Genomic DNA, 12,113 nt, shown 5'->3' with positions numbered 1-12,113 from the left:
AAACATCGGGATTAGGGTCAGGATCGTCAGTCCTGATGTGACGATAGACAGCACGTTCCAGGCGGCATATTCAGGGACGGTCTGGATGAGCAGGTATATCGACAGGCCTAGGACGATTGCAGATGCAGAGAGAGCAAATAAGCGAAGCGACAGGCGAACCACGGCGAAGGTTGTCATATTGAGCTAGAGATAAGCTGGGAAGCGACGCGGATTGCAGTTTAGACTGAATCCAGCCGGTACTCATGCTTTATATACGCTTTCGGTAAAGACAGCCATAGACAAGATGTGATCGAGATCCACAGAGTCATCGCAGTTAAACTTGCACAAGGTGGCTGGATAGTTGAGTTAGGGCAACACATCATCCGAACACAGCGCCCCCAGCTTCAGTTCAACTGCACAAGTGCTTTTCCTGAAAGCATGGGGCAGGGAGCAGCAGAGGGCCTAGAATAATCCGTTGCTTCGCCTTGGCGGGTGTCTTTGCGCCCTGTGCGCATCCGCACCGTCTCAGGCCCGGGAATGCAGACAGCGGGTCATCAACGTGTTGGGAACCTCATGTTAAGCAGCTGTTTGACGAAATTGGTCAAATAGTGGTCACCGCGGGAATGGTAGCGGCATCTTGCTGACAAGTGCGCAAAGAGGGCGCAGGTGCACTCTCAGACCATCTTGCGAGAACACCGCCCTTCTGTGATTTGAGTTGGCATCCCGGAATAGGCTTGTTTAGAGTGGGATGGTTTCTGAGAGGGAATTATGCTCCTTATCGCGACTGTCAGAGAGGTGAGAGCTGATGATAGCGAACCGTCAACAGGAAGTGAGAGGGTGACGGCCGGAATACAGTCCGGTCCGCGATTTAATTTGGCACCATCCACCGAGAGATTACTCGGCAGCCCGAGGGTCTCGTGCCTTCTACCTGGTAACGTCCTCCATCTTGCCTCACTCGGTATCGTCGCTGGCGTCTTGCGTGGTGCATGCCTTTCTGTTTTCCGACGACGACTATTGTTACCACCACCACGATGAACGGAGGTTGCTTTCACTGCTCTAGACGCAGCCTCATACACCTCCCATTCGATTGCCTGCAGCACATCCTCACCTATCTCTCTGCCGTCGAGATCATCTCCACCCTCTCAACTTGTCGCACCCTTGCCCGCTGGCGGGCAGAAGAATCAATATGGCGCCGATTATGCTTAATGTATGGCCTATCCGACGTCTCACACATACCGAACAAATCGTACTACGTTGCCTACACTCGCCTTCTTCATCAGTATGGCGACCTACTTGGCCTCTGGGCAAGCGATATGCCCTACAAGGGCAACGTACTCGAGTTCAAACTGGATTTAGGCGGTGGGAAAGAGGGCACGACGGCCGGGATATGGGGATATGCATGGCGGTTCCCGGAGTTTACCCAAGGACTGGACGATTCAGATCTCGATGCGGACGACCTCCTCCAGCAAGTGGGAGCCAATGCAATTCAAATCCAGATTCTTCGTACTACTCTTGGTGTGCCACGTCGGCCACGACTGTCCCGTATGCTGCGGATCGGGTTTGAGCTACCACCCCCATTGCCTGATCGCTTGGCTGAAGAACCAGCGGAGTATGCTGTCACGCCTTTCCCCCAGCTGACCTGCTACGCTCCCGACCCGTTTACACCGCATATGCCCATGGGTGCCCTCTATCCACATGCCGTGCAGCTCGAAGCCACCAGGGAGAGCATCGAGGGCTATGTCGTTTCCCACCCGTATGGGACGAGTACGCACCCGAGTTTTCCACCACGACAACCATCGCTGGAACGCTTCTGTGGATGGTACGACGAAGACCGCCCCATGCCGCGCCTGCCGATGGTCACTGTACCCGCCAGCGTGGACAAGTTCCACACGCCACGTTATCCTGTCACCGTGCAAGGTTCGCCCTCCGAGCTCCCCGTCCCAGCCGCTCTCGCAATACGCTGCGCCGAAGAGAGATGTACACATCACTTCCCAGCAATCCCATTCCGCCTCGTCCGCGCATTCCCGCCTCTTTACTTTCCAATACGTGCAACTGTACAACATGGAATTGCACCCTCAGACCCGAGGTGGACGCCTGAGAGTCTCACTGGCCTCTGGCTCGGCGCGTATGGTCCACATGGAACTGAAGTACTATACGTCGAGACCGTGGAAGAAGAAGCGAATGAATGGCACGAACAAGGCAAGATGGTTCGCGCAACGAAGATCACGGGCGATGTGAACGTGCCCAGGGGAACTTGGACTTGGATGTTCTATGCACAGCAAGAGACCGAGCTCATGAGTGATCAACTTCCAGACGTTGTCCCGGATCTGAGCCTCTGTAAGCTGTTCACGGGACAGGGGATGACGAGCAGTCATGGGTTTTTGTGAGCCTCCATTGTGATCTCCTTCGGATATGTGCTGATGATACACAGTGACGGTCGCCAAGCCATTTCCTTCCTTGATGTCGCCGTCACTGGGCGGAATACCATCAATATTGACTGGCATGATCTCGACCATGTTAGTACATATCGTCGATATCGCGGGCCAAAAGTGTAGATTCTGTCTTTCTCTGTCGTTATTGTTATACATTCGTAAAATATGGTAATTCATGCAGTATGTGCTACTTCGTCATGACGCACGCGTTGACGCGACTTCGAGGTCAAAGGGGACGCGCGCCTGAGTAAGATCTTGCTCACCAATCACGTCTGAGCACATCGACTGTTAACTATCAAATCTCATGGACGACACTCCAAGCGGCGTGCGCATATTGCGAAGTTTATATCCTTATGTTGCAGATCTTCGATCGTATCTGCATACGATTCTGAGGACCGATGTTCTCGACACGTTTGAAGGAGACGCGTCGATGAACCAGATTTTGACATCTGCTTTGATCACTGCCGATGGACGGCCTCCAGAGGAGTGTCTCACACCCACCAAGCCGTTCCATTCTCAAGCTGAAGTACATATTATGACGGGATTGTGAATTGCCAAATTGACCGACCTGGAGGTGCTCGATTTGGCTCGTGCGAAGCTCTTCACATCTAACAAAGAAAAGTACTCGAACGTCATCAATCTCGGTTATCGCATGGTACGCTCTGCTACCTCATACGCTCTCGATATGGCTTACGACGACATCAGGCTGACAGTCGAGGAGAGGCCCATAGTTCTGGTCTGTCGAACTTCTTCACCAACACGACGGCAGACATCCTGCAGACGCGGGACTGGCAGCTGTTACTTGAGAGGTATTTAACCATCTATCGACATGTCCACTGTAATTGAATGTTACTCAGAATAGGCGAAGAGGCAATGATGCATCTTCTGACTACCACGAGTATGTTCATCAGCCTTCCTAACGATTGCTGGTATCAGGTACTGGGTCCGCCAATACATGAACTCATTGTTCGAGGCTTGCCTATTGCACCATCCAAGCCACTGAACAATTCTTCCTCGAACATGGAACCAGAAGCCGGGCCATCGACCATCCTCAATGGAAAGAAGCGACGTTCTCCAACGGATATACAGCTCGTCCGAGCTCGCATTTTCTACGCCAAACCTTCAAGGGCCCCGGATGGCAAGATCAGAGCAGGCCTGCCTCGGTTCCGTAAGTTGCGATTTAACGTTATCATATGAATCTGAAGAGTTGTGAAGATGTTCTCAACGACTTACGGCACGATCATCGATCTGAAAACGCTGCTCGACACGCGTTGAAATACATATTCCCATCCGAGTATGGTCTTCACAACGTATTCACTTCCCCATTGGACCGCTTGAATCCTGCATTTGCGTTCAAAGACTACACGGACCGCAACGATGAGATTGTGGTATGTCGTACGGCATATCTCATGGGATGACAACTCATATAGCATAGGCACACGGGAAAATGAAGACGCCAAAGCGACTGAAGCAAGCGATGCCGCTGTCTAGCAAGCTGCTTGCATTACATTGCCAAACGAGCTATAAGCGCCTGTGTGATACGGCATGCCCAAGTAAAGTAGAATGCATAATATTTGTGCATCGGTTTGATTTCTGAGTGCTGTGTTCGTTACTGTAGGTCCTGAATAACAAGGCAGATCTGAGCGACGCCAGCGTCATTCTAGTGAGTCGCTGTTCACATGATGCAGGTCCAGTTCTTACATGATCCCGTAGGATATCATGTCCGAAATCTCTCAACCTCGAACACAGGAACAAGTGACTTCAATGGAAGTGTCACATAGAAGCGCGATCTTCGCCCATGGGGCTTCAAGCGCTCAAGCCACCGTAGTCACGAAACCTCGATTCATTGAGTTTTCATGCAGTCACTATGAAGTATGGCAAAGCTCTCAGCATACCTATGCGCTGGCCAATTATCATATAGGTTTATCGCTACGTGGCAACTGCAACAAAAGCAGTTATTCCTCATTTGTTTTGGGGAAGTACACAAAATCTACGTTGCATACTAAAGAGTAAGCATAACCGTTCTATGACTACCGCATTCTGAAAATATTCAGAGGTCAGAGGGCTAATTAGAGCCCGGAGGTACGAAACTATGAGTTTGCATGATATCCTTCAAGGATTTTGCGTTGCTGAGTGCGAATGGTTGTATCCTCCCTCGAAAGCAGCCCAAGATCAACGTCCGGGGCCTGCTGAATCAATGAAGAGGCGTCAGCTGCTGGAGGAATTTCTGTACTGGTACTTTGACTCTTTTGTTCTATCGCTTTTGAAGGTATGTGTGTTGCTAGATGTGGTCTCGTCAGGACTGACATGGTGCTGAGGCAACCTTTTACATCACCGACTCCTCAGCTTATCGCAACAGGATTCTGTATTTCAGACATGATGACTGGAATACTGTTTGTCAGCCGTTATTGGACCGCCTGAAGTCATGCAACTTTGTACCTTTGGCCAAGGTAGGTCAGACAGAGAGCTGTATCAAATCATCACTATATCGTAAACCAGGACGACTTGACTCGTATGATGCGTCGTAGAAGACTCGGATTCTCTGCCATTCGACTCCTCCCGAAGGATACCGGTGTACGACCCATTGTCAACTTGCGTCGACGCACAGCTCACTTGGTTTGAAACACTTTCCAAACCTGCCCAATTGTTGTTAACTTCAAAAAGGTCACGACGAAAAGCGGCCGGCGACGCATCGCTCCGGGAAACTCGATTAATCAGATACTGCAGGCGGCCTTTCAAATATTGACTTTAGAAAAGGTCTTCCTTATCTCTTTCAGTCCTAGCAGCAAGGAATGTTGACCCTTGGGCAGAATCGAAATCCCCACCTGCTTGGCGCATCCGTGCTTGGTCTGAATGAAATTTATGAAAAGCTGAAGTCTTTCAAGATGGGGTTGCTGGGTGAAAACCGAGTGCTGTACGTCGAGGGATCAACATACCAGAATGACATTCACCATCTCATTTAGACCAAAGCTCTATCTAGTCAAAGTGGACGTGAGGGCTTGCTTCGATACAATTGACCAGCGCAAGTTGTTGAGCATCCTAGAAGAGCTAATTGTCGAGGTACGATATGTTCAATGCTTTGAACTCGGCATAATATGTTTATCAGGACGGCTACCTCCTTCAGCGGTATGCTCAGATCATGCCAAATGCAGGCCGGATGAAGCGTTCTTTTATGCGAAAAGCATGCCCCGATTGTCAGTATACAGGCGGAGGAGACTCGGCTGACGGGCTAACTTGAGCATTTTCGCAGGGGAGCATCCTCCATTCTTGTCACTCGCCGTACAACTAGCGGCATCCTTACGACATGCAATTTTTGTGGACCAGGTGAGTTTGCTTGTTGTCTCCTTTATACTATTATGGAGAATCAAAAACCTGTTTTAGGTGGTCTACTCAGTCGAGGATCGGGAGGATCTCCGGGACTTGTTGAGGGAGCATGTTATGGAGAATGTTGTCAGAGTAAGCATGGACCTTGTGCTACTTGCATATCTCACCTAGCGATTAGATCGGTGATACAGTCCATCGTCAGAGTGTGGGCATTCCGCAAGGCTCTGTTTTATCCACTATCCTATGCTCTTTTTTCTATGGAGACCTGGAGAAGACCAAGTTATCTTTCACCAAGGATGCATCTTCTGTGAGGAGTACCTATGTCAGAAGTGTTCCAGCTGACCTTCAAGACTAGCTGCTCCTTAGATTTGTGGACGATTTTCTTTTCATAACAACAGACAAATGGAGGGCTGAACAGTTTCTCACAGTAATGAATGCCGGTCCGTTCGTTCAATGATCGTTCACGGCCTGTTGACGGAGTGCGCTCAGGTCATCCGGAGTACGGTTGCTTCATTAGCAAGGAGAAGACCTGCCTCAACTTTGAGATTGAGCAACCGATAGATAGCTACGTGAACCGAGCGGCTGGGCATGGTGAGTCTGCCACCTGCCACCGTCTTGACTTCCATTAAACAGACGCAGAATTCCAGTGGTGCGGTCTCACCTTGAATACGAAAACTCTCTGTGTTCGGGCAGACTATGGACGGTATAATGACGCACGTGGGGTACAAGTTCGCTGTCGTTGATCTTGCCTCTCATCTCTCACACAGAAATGAGCGATACGATCTCGATCGACGCGACCAAGAAAGCTGGGGTCATTTTCCGCCAGAAACTCTTCCAGTTTGTCCCCCTTACCTGATAACCTGTTCCATGTTCACGCATTCTTGAAGGACGGTCAAACAGCGGAGTCATATCATCTTCAATGACACGAACCTGAACACACCACACATGGTATACCTGAACATCTACCAAAACTTCCTGATTTCAGCAATGAAGACTCACACATATCTCCGGGCCTGGCACGTCGATCTAGAACGACACTCACTGACCATATCCCGTGAGCTGTTATCCCAACACGGGTTAACTTGACTAACATATCCGTGCTACAACAGGGATAATCCTCGAGGCGATCGACTTTGGCTATTTTGCAATTATCAACAAATTCCACGGGCGACTGGCGAAAGCGAACGGCGCAGCATGCGCCCTCCACCGGTGGGTCGTCCAATGGTATGTACATTCTGAAGGCCCAAACTGCCCTCCTAATCCGATCTAGGCTCGGGCTGCATGCATTCCATCATATCCTGTCCATGAGGAAGCATACATATCCCGTTATCCTCCAGATCCTGTCAAAGGAGATGACGAATCCAAAGCTGGCGAAAGGGAAGAAGCAGATGGCGCAGATCGTAAAGCGTGGGTTAGCCTCGATCAACATGGACGCGTTGTAGGACCGGCAGCTGTATGTTGTGCAACGAGGTGTACACTAGGAATCATCATGAACGAAGTCATGTCAGGGGGGCAGAAGGATTCTTAGCGCCCGCGCTGTAGAGTCGCTTCGCGCGACAAGGGATTTCTCAGGTGGACATCATTCTATCGATTTTGGCAAGACATCCCCAGAGGAAGTGTAGTATACTACCAGCGCCCTTTGCCGCACAATACAAAACACACGACTACAGCGCCGTGCCATTAACCACATTAAGCGCAGTCTTAGTCGGCCCATTCCCCGCCCTAGGCCTCAAGTATTCCTTCAGCTTCTGCAAGCGCTCCCCAGCGAGCTCGAGCGTAGCAAGGTCTTTGCAGAAAGCGAACCGGGCGTACTTTTCCCCGATATGCCTGTGCTCGTTACAGTAGAACTCGGAGACGGGGATTGCGGAAACTCCGATCGCTTGGGCGACGAACCAGCAGAACCTGGGTATCGTTAGCTGCTGCGTCGGTGAGGGAGGGGGAGAGGGAGAGAGACGTACTTGAAGTCCTTGCCACGACCTTGGATCGTTTGAGGGAAAGGAAAGTCCTCGGGCCATTCTACGTCCGATATGTCCTGCAGGGAGTTAGCGAGTGCCTACGTGTGCGCGCGCGTGTGTGTGGAGGGACTGACAAGAAGCAGGAAATAGCTGCCTTGGGGGATGACATACGTCATGCCCAGCTTGTCGAACGCCTTCATAAGCACATGAAGGCGCTCCTCGTACTCCTTCCGCTGGGTCTCAAAATAATCGCGTTTCTTCGCGCCTTCTAAACCCGCTGCGGCCGCTTCCTGCAAAGGCGAGTTGGTGCAGAACACTGTGCGCGTCGTCACTGCCAGAGTGGGGGCGATGATCGTAGGAGGGCCGATGAGCCAGCCGATACGCCATCCGGTTGCTGAGAAGGATTCTGGGATCGGTATTGGTGAGCTACGCACGGGGGAAGGGAAGGTGGGAGTGGACGTACTGCCAGCCGAACCGACGGTGACGGTGCGTTCCCACATCCCGGGGAGGGTAGCGATTCTCACATGCTCAGCGCCGTCAAAGGTGAGGCAGTCATACACCTCATCACTCATAACAAGCAAATTGAACTCCTTTGCAACATCCGCGATCTGCTCCAGCTCCCGGCGGGTAAACACTTTCCCAACAGGGTTATGCGGGGTCGTAACGATGATCATCTTCGTCCTAGGGGTGATGGCAGCCCGGAGCTCGGGGATGTTGATCGTCCACTCGCTCGCTGCGGACGGGCCGTGCGAGGGCTCGTACCCCGCCGGAGGGTGGAGGGGGACGTACACGGGCTTGCCAGCGTTGAACGTCACGCTCGCGAGGTACTGGTCAAAGTAGGGCTCGAAGAGGATCACTTCGTCCCCCGGGTCGAGGAATGCTGCCCAGACGGAGTACATCCCTGTCCGCACGAACGGGATCAGCATGTTGTCACTAGAACAGAACGATGCACGCTAAAGGAGAGAGATAGACGAACCCATATTCGCCCCGCTAGTGACGAGGATCTCCGTCTCCGGATCAAGTTTCCTCCCCTCAAGGTTCGTGAACTGCTCCGAGTAGAAATCGCTAATCGCCTTACGCAAGCGCGGGCGGCCCTTAGGGTGCGAATAATGGTTTCCGGCAGTGGTGTTGAGCGCTTCTACCGCGGCGTCTTTGACGTATGCCGGGGGTGGGAAGTTCATGTATCCTTGACCGAGGTTGACGCAGTCTGCTGGGAGGGCGAGGGCGCTGGACTCGGGTTAGCCTGGGGAGGGAAGGAGAGGGGAGAGGGCGTACTTGTAGATACTCCAAACGTCTAGGTCGAGCGCACGACCTTCTAGCAACCGGTTGGCGAACGGCACAGGCCCGTCAGTCTGTTTGATAACGTTTGAAGATGTCATCGGTGTTGTTGTTGTTGCTGTTGGGGTTGTGAGGTGCCTAGAGAATGACAGCAGCGGCCTGTTGGCTGTCGATGAGAGAGGAGGGAGAGGAGGACGAGGGAGACGACGAAGGAGACGAGGGAGATGGAGGGAGAGTAAGTGGCCTGTGCGCATTTACCCCACCAAAGGGCGACGGAAGCGTTCACCGATCAAATGGTGTAATATAAGTCGCGTGTGACCGATCGAATGAATACACCGCACAACTCGTCAGCAGAAACAGAAACAAACCCAGAAAAATTAGTTATTTCTCTGGATTTATCCCTGCGTTTGGCACTTTAGTTGGTGGGAGTAAGAGGAACGATGGAATGGCGCAATACTCGCGTTATCTTTTTATTCTCCAACGAACGGGAACGGAGCGAATCGAGTCAGCACATTCACCATTCCAGCACAGTTCTCATGGACGCTTCTCACCCCACACGGAGTCACTCGGCCGAGTTTGTAATCCCCTCCAACTCGGGTTCTGGTCACGTAAGTGTTGGGTAGGGATAATAGGATGGTGAGGTAGGAAAAGAGGCATGGATATTTAGCTGTATCAAAAATATAGAAAACGCGGTGTCAACACCATGCACAACCACAACCACAAATACTCCGCAGTCCGTTCTACATCCCCCACACTCGAGCTCACAGCTCACAGCTCGTCATGTCCCTCCTGGGCCAACGGCGTCTGAGCCGCTTCCTGAGCCAACACCGTCTGAGCCGCTCCCTTCGCCAGCAAGCCCTCCGAAGCAGCAGTAAACCTATTCCTCATCCTCTGCTCCACAAACTCCTCCAAGCTCTCCAAACTCCTATCTCCCTCATAATCCACAAACGCCCCTCCCGCAGGCTTGAACTTGATCGTCGGGAAACTTTGGACTTGGAACCCAGCTGAAGGAGGGACGTCGTTTTCCGTAGCATCCATTTTGGCAATAAGGATCTTGTCCTTGTGCGAGGCGAATTTCTGGCCCAAAGCTTCCCAGGTCGGGGCAAGCCGCTTACAATGCCCGCACCATGGAGCGTAGAACTCGACAAACACGTCCCGCTCTTCATCGTTGACGATTTTGTCAAACTCATCCGTGACGAGCACGTACACGTCCTCCTCCTGACTCTCGGGGATCGGCTGGCTCTTGAGCGTAGGCTTGACACTCCCGTCCAGGAACCCGGCTGTAAGCTCGCGCATCGTCGTCCCATCCACGGGCAGCGCAGGGTCCAGAGGGAACTTTGAGTTCTCCTTCAGGTCCTGGATGACAAACGCCGGCCAGTGGGGTTCTTTTACGTTCAAGTTCTTCGCATGATCCGCAAACTTGTTCCCGTCGATCCAGACAAAGTTTACCCGGCCATGAAACTCCTTCGCTAGGGGTGTGACGGACTCGGTGATACGGGCCTTGACGGCTTCGTCCGCCGGGTCGAGGAAGACGTAGGCGATAGGCAGTTCTGCCTGAGCGTACTTCCCATAGTTCTCCCCGCTGATCTCGTCAAACAGCGCCACGCTCTTATCCTCGATCCACTGCTCCAGCGCTTCCTGCTCCAGGCTCTCGATCCCAGAGGAAGGCAGGTCGTCCCGGCCTTCGTCGAACTTTTTGTATAGGACAATCGCGGGCGGGGTAACTCCTGCGGAACTGGCGACAGCCGGGTTGGTAGACATCCCGAACAGGTAGTCGTCCCTGTGCGCCTCGGCGACAGCGGAGAACACCGGTGCGGGGGGAGCAGTTGCGCTCTCGACATAAGCGATGAGGACGACCCGGTCCTCATGCGTAAACTCGTCATGCATCGCCAGTGTCACATCCGTAACAGCAGGCAAAGACTGCTTAATCATATAACTGACGATTCCCTCTGTCTTCCTATTCCCCGCATACTCCGCCGGCGTCCCATTGCGGAAAACCTTGAGGGTGGGATACCCTGCCACGCCGTATTCCTGGCACAGGTCCCCCTGAGCGACACAGTCCACTTTGGCGAGCTTGATCCCCTTCTCCTTGAGCTGCGTCGCAGCTTCTTCGTAGTGCGGCGCAAGGGCTTTACAGTGCCCGCACCAGGGAGCGAAGAACTCGACGAGGACGAGAGGCTCGGTTCTGATTGTGGAGAAGGATTCGGAGGTGAGGGAGAGCACGTCGGACGCGCTGGTGTCTTCGGCTTGGACGAAAGCGCTAAGTGCCAAAAGGAGGGATAGGGCGCGCATCTTGTACGCTTTTCGTTCTTGAGGCCGTTGTATGAATACTTTTGAGGTAGTGGAGGTAGTGGACGTAGTAGTTGAAGATGGAGGAGGAGATGGAGGAGAGAAAGAAAGATGAAGTTGGTAACAAATCCGTTGTAATAAATAAAGCAGTTCTGATCCCGTTCATTATTGCCACGTCCACAAGATTACTAAGCCAACATTCCATCTTAAACAAGTGTAACAGTTAATGTTGATCATTGCTGTACTTACACGCATAAGTGTACCGCAATAGAACATATTATCTACATAAGACTTGTAGCTCACTAAACCTCTCCACTGCTAGTCAGATGAGCATCTTGATCTTGATCGTTCGGTCGGCGGCGACAGGACAAGTAGCAGAACAGGGAACTATGTACATTGACCATAAACATAAGCAGCAGAAGTAGCAGTAACTGTGGCTGTAACAGTAACAGTAGGAGAATCAGCAGTAGCAGCAGTAACAGCAGAAGTAGAAGTTGTAGCAGAAGCAGAAGCAGTAACAGAAGCAGAAGCAAAAAGAGTAGCTTACCAAACTCCAAGTCCAATTCCAAGTCCAAGTCCACATCTACACAGTCGCAATCCCGCAATTGCACGCAATCCACAACTGCAATCCCAATGCACACGAAACAATCCAATTCACGCAACACTCGCACTCGATCCCAACTAACCAGTCCAACCAGTCCAACCAGTCCAAACTATCAAATCTCCTCCTCCCCCCATCCCTCCTCTCTCCCCCCCCTGCTACGCCCTCAACCCCCTCCCCCCTAGGCCCTCAACCCCTCCAACCCAAACCCGCTCCCCCTCCCTCCCCCACTCATATAAACCTTCACTCCACCCC

The 12,113-nt window shown here is 52.1% G+C and overlaps 4 protein-coding genes across 4 annotated transcripts; 2 read left to right on the top strand and 2 right to left on the bottom strand.

Annotated features, from left to right (window-relative positions):
- Positions 1-1,010: 1,010 nt before the first annotated feature.
- On the top strand, positions 1,011-2,534 carry DACRYDRAFT_103434 (uncharacterized protein; the record flags this gene model as incomplete). Its single annotated transcript, XM_040767753.1, has 2 exons — positions 1,011-2,362; positions 2,411-2,534. 2 exons carry the CDS (start codon positions 1,011-1,013, stop codon positions 2,532-2,534), a joined length of 1,476 nt encoding a protein of 491 aa, XP_040633382.1.
- A 752-nt stretch (positions 2,535-3,286) lies between these two features.
- On the top strand, positions 3,287-4,150 carry DACRYDRAFT_92476 (uncharacterized protein; the record flags this gene model as incomplete). The annotated part of the gene is made up of 5 exons (XM_040777078.1): positions 3,287-3,579; positions 3,627-3,799; positions 3,847-3,969; positions 4,030-4,074; positions 4,125-4,150. Coding segments are annotated over 5 exons (658 nt in total), but the record flags the coding sequence as incomplete, so codon positions are not given.
- A 3,163-nt stretch (positions 4,151-7,313) lies between these two features.
- Positions 7,314-9,374, bottom strand: DACRYDRAFT_19624 (PLP-dependent transferase). The gene is made up of 6 exons (XM_040771592.1): positions 8,966-9,374; positions 8,667-8,917; positions 8,154-8,591; positions 7,825-8,096; positions 7,694-7,767; positions 7,314-7,637 (listed from the first exon to the last, which is right to left on the bottom strand). The coding sequence occupies exons 1-6, from the start codon at positions 9,067-9,069 to the stop codon at positions 7,400-7,402; spliced, it is 1,377 nt and encodes a 458-aa protein (XP_040633380.1). The 5' UTR covers positions 9,070-9,374; the 3' UTR covers positions 7,314-7,399.
- Positions 9,375-9,634: 260 nt separating this feature from the next.
- Positions 9,635-11,341, bottom strand: DACRYDRAFT_19623 (protein disulfide isomerase). Its single transcript, XM_040771591.1, has one exon. It carries the CDS (start codon positions 11,258-11,260, stop codon positions 9,737-9,739), a length of 1,524 nt encoding a protein of 507 aa, XP_040633379.1. The 5' UTR covers positions 11,261-11,341; the 3' UTR covers positions 9,635-9,736.
- Between the last annotated feature and the right edge of the window lie 772 nt (positions 11,342-12,113).

The sequence above is a fragment of the Dacryopinax primogenitus genome (assembly GCF_000292625.1).
Source record: "Dacryopinax primogenitus strain DJM-731 SS1 chromosome Unknown DACRYscaffold_1, whole genome shotgun sequence".
NCBI classification, from domain to species: Eukaryota; Fungi; Basidiomycota; class Dacrymycetes; order Dacrymycetales; family Dacrymycetaceae; genus Dacryopinax; species Dacryopinax primogenitus.
The sequence above is the reverse complement of the archived record's forward strand: the minus strand, read 5'-3'. Positions and strand labels throughout refer to the sequence as shown.

Excerpts from the sequence above, each read along its gene's own strand:
- DACRYDRAFT_19624 (XM_040771592.1), bottom strand. The coding sequence starts at position 9,069 with ATGACATCTTCAAACGTTATCAAACAGACTGACGGGCCTGTGCCGTTC. Across the intron at positions 8,918-8,965 it reads GACGTTTGGAGTATCTACAA|CGCCCTCGCCCTCCCAGCAG; the intron begins GTACGCCCTCTC and ends ACCCGAGTCCAG. Across the intron at positions 7,768-7,824 it reads GCAGCTATTTCCTGCTTCTT|GACATATCGGACGTAGAATG; the intron begins GTCAGTCCCTCC and ends AACTCCCTGCAG.
- DACRYDRAFT_19623 (XM_040771591.1), bottom strand. The coding sequence starts at position 11,260 with ATGCGCGCCCTATCCCTCCTTTTGGCACTTAGCGCTTTCGTCCAAGCC.